The sequence below is a fragment of the Procambarus clarkii genome, chromosome 57, assembly GCF_040958095.1.
Source record: "Procambarus clarkii isolate CNS0578487 chromosome 57, FALCON_Pclarkii_2.0, whole genome shotgun sequence".
NCBI classification, from domain to species: domain Eukaryota; kingdom Metazoa; phylum Arthropoda; class Malacostraca; order Decapoda; family Cambaridae; genus Procambarus; species Procambarus clarkii.
In genome coordinates, this window is record NC_091206.1 from 15,823,340 (window position 1) to 15,829,339 (window position 6,000).

Genomic DNA, 6,000 nt, shown 5'->3' on the forward strand with positions numbered 1-6,000 from the left:
TAGTATGACTTCAACACCAGCTTTATTTCTTCTATCAATTGTGAAGATTATAATCTGGAATTGCATGCTTAGCCTGATAATTGGTTTTCTAAATCAAACTAAATTTTTGCATATCTATTGTGTAATTGGTATTGCTCATAAAAATTATCTTACGTTTTCTTGAATATTCTCCTTCCTGTAAACAATGAGACTAAGCAATTATTTAATCTGAAAGCTGTGTTGAACCACTCATTTTCAGTTGTACAACTCAGAAGAACTGAAATTAATGTTATCAATTTTAACTTTCAGATGCAAAATCATCAATTTAAAATTTTACAGCAATTCTTCCAACCTTGTTCTTTTTACATTGTCTTATATGAACATTAAGAGTGTTGCTTACTGCACATTCGCGCACCTTATACACAGTGTCTAATATTGTCAGCTCGAACACCTGGAAAACATTTTTGATACAGAGTATTCCTGCCCAAGAACTATTTGAGCTGGTCACAAATCATTGATTCCCCCTACAAGTTGGATTTTGTGAATGTCATCCTCATGTGTACTTGGGATGTGGACTGTTAATTTTCACTGTTTGAGGAATTGTGGGACAAGTGTGAACAGTACGCAAGTGCAAGTTATGGTGAATGGATGAGTGCCAAAGAATATTTATAAAATGATATCTCTGTCTATGCTTAATTGGTATCCTACCTTTATTGAATAAAGAAAATGGGGTAATATATATTTTACAATTCTTAATATTCAGGGCCTGTCTGAAGCCACCCCAGGAGACAATAACCCCTCTGCAAATGTCAGTGGAGCAGAAGCACCAGAAGCTGGTGTTGGCAGTCTAGGAGGCGGCACACCCCATCCTCCACTAACAAGGGCACCACCTTTCACTCACCTACATGCATACTGCTCAGGCGAGTTAGTTTTAATCTCTAGCTAAACTTGATTATTAGTTGGGAAATAAAAATTAAACAAAATTCTGATTATAAATTGATGATAATATAGTTACATAAATATAGAAATAGGTGTTATAATATCATACTGCATTGTATAAGTATCATCAGTTTGTCTTGTTATATCAGTACTGTATTGTATTAACTAAAGGTATGAAGGTATTCCTCGTTCTTAAAACCAATTTTGTATTTTATATTTATTCTCCGTCTTAAATACTATTTAGCATGCTTTAAGAACGTCCATATTTTTTGTAGGAAGCATATGTAATCCACTATTGTTTTCTAGTTTTAGTAACCATCTTGGTGTAGGCTGGAAAAAGCTAATTGTCACTATCATAAAGTACTTGAAGATATACTATATTGCTTCTAAGCCAAATTAAAATTAGATTATAATTCCAGGTGGTCATTCAGACTATCCTACACAGCTGGCCAAGTGGGCTAGTTACTACCGCAGTTACGGAATGCACAGAGAAGCCGAGATTATGGAACAGCAAGCTAGAAGCATAATGGTAAGTAGATATCTTAAGGTTATCTTGAGATGATTTTGGGGCTTTAGTGTCCCCGCGGCCCGGTCCTCGACCAGGCCTCCACCCCCAGGAAGCAGCCCGTGACAGCTGACTAACACCCAGGTACCTATTTTACTGCTAGGTAACAGGGGCATAGGGTGAAAGAAACTTTGCCCATTGTTTCTCGCAGGCGCCTGGGATCGAACGCAGGACCACAGGATCACAAGTCCAGTGTGCTGTCCGCTCGGCCGACCGGCTCCCTTAGATCACTGATGAAGGAAAAAATATAGAATCTGTGCTAAGCAACTAGTGCTTAGTTCACTAAAAAATGTTCACTCATTTGAACTAGATATCAAAATATAAACTTAACCCTTTGTGTGTATTTTTCTGTTTAAATATGGTATGGGAAATTTTGTACTTAGCATGACAGGCCAGTTACCATATTAGGAGGAATGAGGGGGGGGGGAAGACAGTCAGGCAAGGGCTCTGACGAATCAAAATAATTCACGGCTGCAATGAATCGGCTCTCTTCATATTGTTTGACCAAAATCTTATTATGCACCCAAAAATGTAAACAAAAAAATTATCATACCACCATTTGGGTAAACTGTTAATACAAAAATTAAGAATAATTTGTATGGGGATACAAATAATACCCTAGGATTGGAAACTAAATCACTAACCGAATCAGCACTATACAGGGTCATTATATTTAGTTCCGTTCCAATGAAAAGTACTTTCCTGACAACATAACGTGTTACTTAGGACCAACATATCAGGGGGTTTATTGGGTTACTTAACACTATAGTAGTCCGGCCTCACATACCTGGATTCATCCATTTTTACCCATTTCACTTACATCATCTACTGGATGTATTGGCTTCTATTAACTGTGATGTAGAACAAATAAAGTTTTTCTATTTTAACCCTTGAAAATAAACTTTGAAATTTAGAACCTAAAGTGCTCTTAAATGTGTAGAAATGTAAATATTAGATTGTGTCGTAGTTACGTTAAGAATTTGTTGTATTAATTTAATCATAAAGACGAGCTGATGTTGCAGTTGTTGGTTAACTTTGGACATTTACAGGACCATTTAAAAGGGACTGGGCCACCAGCACCAGCCCCCGGAGTGATGGCAGCAGCAGCAGTAGTGCCAGTTACATGTCCTCCTCTTACTCAGCCATGTAACTACTCCCAGGAATGGATTGATTACTACCATTTACATGGTATGCATGAAGAGGCACACTTATTAGAACAGCAAATGCAAACTCTCAAGGTTAGTAAGAAACCACACTAAGAAAATGTTGTCATTTCTTACTTGTTTATTGTCAGTATTCAACACTACTTGTAAATTTATTACATTGTAGTGCTATCATAGTTAATTTGTTGTATCAAATGCAAGCCTCTGACTCTTCCATTTCTGCATACCTAGTAATATTGCTTAAACTTTAATATTGTTAAGTGTAACCTATATGTGCTTTCTCGAAGGTGGGAAAACCTGGAGACTTGCAATTTGTTTAGTAATATACTCTTGGGTGGCTGCTACAAATTGTCCCATTTCTGTGGTAATGGATTGTGTGCTGTAATGACCTGGAGGCAGTTCAGTGCTTTGCAAACTTGGGCTGGACAGTAGAGTGACGGTCTCGCTTCATGCAGATCGGCGTTCAATCCCCGACCGTCCAAGTTGTTGGGCATCATTCCTTACACCTCCCCCCTGCCCTCCCATCCCAAATCCTTATCCTGACCCCTTCCAAGTGCTACATAGTCGTAATGGCTTGGCACTTTTCCCTGATAATTCCCTCCCTCAGTTTGGGAGGGAAAGAAAGATTTGCAAATCCTCTCCTCTGACCAATGGATAAGAGACTTAAAAATGTTCTGTAATAGTAGACACAAATATTTATGAATTCACTTTATAACTAATGAGTTCATGCCAAAGGTACAGAAATGGTTGGGCATCGTTTCCTTTCACCTGATGCCTCTGTGAGTCTAGCAGTAAATATGTACCCAGAGGTTAGGCAAATATTATGGGTTGAATCTTAGGTGTAGTCAGTAGTTGGCCCAAGGGACCTCAATAAGTCTTGAGTACCAGTTTCCTCTGTCTGACAGGGAAATTATATCCTTCAAGATAGAACCCTATGATATTATTTGTGTGGCAAACTTGTAAAGGTGCCTTTAGAGAAGCCACTAAGCCAGGATATCAAAGTGCAAGGTGGAAAAATACTAGTCTTGTATTATTTCTTAAAAAAGTTTTTATTTTCAGAGAGATGGAAGCAATCCCGGAACATTTGCTCCTCAGCCACCCTACTATGGCGGATATTAGATTGACAGGAGAACAAGTCTGAAGTTAATACAGTATACTATACATTGAAAACTAGTATACTTTAACAAAGATTCCATTACACTGCCTTTATTAGAAAAGAAAATTGGATACTGTACATCATGAGGTCAGACAAAAAATGCTTATACAGTGTATTTTACATGCTGAAAAAGATAAATTATACATGTAACTATTTATGCCTATTAAATGTTATGAATGCATATTTTTACTACTACTCATATACGTGAAAGGGAAATAGTGTACAATTGGTCATTAGCAATGGGGTGAATTATGTTCCCATGGATTATCTACTTTTTAAGTGCTGAACGTTGCTTTTGGTTTGGTCTAAGCCCAGAGAAAGTACACTAATGTGAGTACACCATCACTATGTTGGGTGTTCATTGAGCAATTATTCATAACTTATTGATGTATTTGTTTTCTATTTGCTGTGGTTCGTTTAGAGTTGATTGATATGTTGGCAATGCCTAACTTTTTAACCCTTTGGCAGCGGCTATAGCTAAACGATCATTCCTGCTCATGCACAAAAAGTAATTTAAAAAAAAAATTATTATAGAATTGCTGTATTAATTTTTATGCAAAAGGTATTTTTTTATTTTTTAATACTGGGTGGAGGCACTCTGAAAGATTGCGTGCTAGCTATGTGGTATGGTATCTGTCAACACACGATGCCCGATTTTGCTGACAGGTATGCGAGACATGGCTCCTGTATTATCCTCAGATGTTTCACCGATTGTTTATCACTTATTCCTATATTTACAACAGTGTGTGTGTTGAATAACTTGATAAATCACATAATTCACATATGGTAATGTTTAAACTGATGATTGGTTTACCTAATATACTTCATTACAACCATATAGAGTAGTGAAAGGATATAGACATAATATACACATACGGTTTAATTGGCACAAAACGTGTTGGAGTATGGAGTGAAATAAATCCATAAGCCACCAATGTGTCACCCACAGATGACAGGCTACACCTTGCACAGATCTTGGGGCTAAACGTTCAGTGGCCTGATTCTTGACCAGACCTCCTGGTTGCTGGACTGGTCAACCAGGCTGTTGGACATGGCTGCTCATAGCCTGACATATGAATCACAGCCTGGTTGATCAGGTATCCTTTGGAGGTGTTTATCAAGTTCTCTAACACTGAGGGGTCTACCAGTTTGTGTAGTGTAGTGGAAGCATGTTGAACAGTCTCGGGCCTCTGATGTTGATAGTTCTCCCTCAGAATACCTATTGCACCTCTGCTTTTCAACGGGGGGTATTCTGCAAATCCTGCCATGCCTTCTGGTATCATTTGATGTTATTTGATGCAGATTTGGGACCAGCCCTTCTAATATTTTCCACATATAAATTATTATGTCTCTTCCCCCACCTGCGCTCTAGAGAATACAGATTTAGGCATTTTAGTCGGTACCAATAGTTTAGATGTTTTACAGAGTGGATTCTAGCAGTAGAAGATCTCTGCACACTCTAGGTCAGCAATTTCTGCAGCTTTGAAAGGGGCTGTCATTGTGCAACAGTATTCACTCTGGAGAGTACTAGTGTCTTGAAAAGTATCCCTGGTATAGCATTTCTTGTTTGAAAGGTTCTTGTTATCCAACCTGTCATTTTTCTTGCAGTTGTGACTGCTACTTTATTGTGTTCTTGCTATAGTACAATGTATTGCATGATAATGGTTCAATTGATGATCGGTTGAAATTGAAACAAGTTTATTGAGGTAAAATACAAAGGGATGACGAGTACAAGCTATTCTTTCCCTGTTCAATGATTGGTTTACCTGGTATACCTCATTAGTATATGTATCCTGTAATTATGATGACAATTTATACAAGGACGATGATCACATTCACCTAGTAACATCCATGATGATAATCACATTTACATAGTAACAACCATGAAACGATAGCACAATTTTTTAATGGGTCATGGTAAATGCCAATACTTCCACAGAGCCATTACATCCTTATTTGTATCATACATGTAAAACCCAGACAATTGTTAAAAATCATCATATCATGATAATCTCATTACCCCGTGAATCAACATTTGAAGATAACTGCTGTCTAAGGGATAATGTTTGCCATGTGAACATTGAGACAAAGGCAGTGGTTGACAATTTTTATACCTTTTGTTTTGAGGAGGAATACAGAGTCCAACTTGCAAACATCTGATCTTACGCATGGCTTCAAAATATCAATTTTAACTCTAT

General features: G+C 37.5%; 1 protein-coding gene across 4 annotated transcripts in view; it reads left to right on the forward strand.

The window, feature by feature from the left end:
* Positions 1 to 5,536, forward strand: part of LOC123745011 (E3 ubiquitin-protein ligase TRIM21) — a 35,494-nt gene extending 29,958 nt beyond the window's left edge. For 3 of the 4 annotated variants that reach the window (XM_045725260.2, XM_045725262.2, XM_069306329.1), the window contains exons 5-8: positions 743 to 899; positions 1,338 to 1,447; positions 2,533 to 2,721; positions 3,706 to 3,981. In XM_045725260.2, the coding sequence (XP_045581216.1) occupies positions 743 to 899; positions 1,338 to 1,447; positions 2,533 to 2,721; positions 3,706 to 3,765 (516 nt within the window). In that variant the 3' untranslated portion in view covers positions 3,766 to 3,981. Of the gene's footprint in view, positions 1 to 742; positions 900 to 1,337; positions 1,448 to 2,532; positions 2,722 to 3,705 lie in introns of all 4 variants that reach the window. The other variant, XM_045725261.2, reaches the window with a different exon arrangement.
* Positions 5,537 to 6,000: the final 464 nt, after the last annotated feature.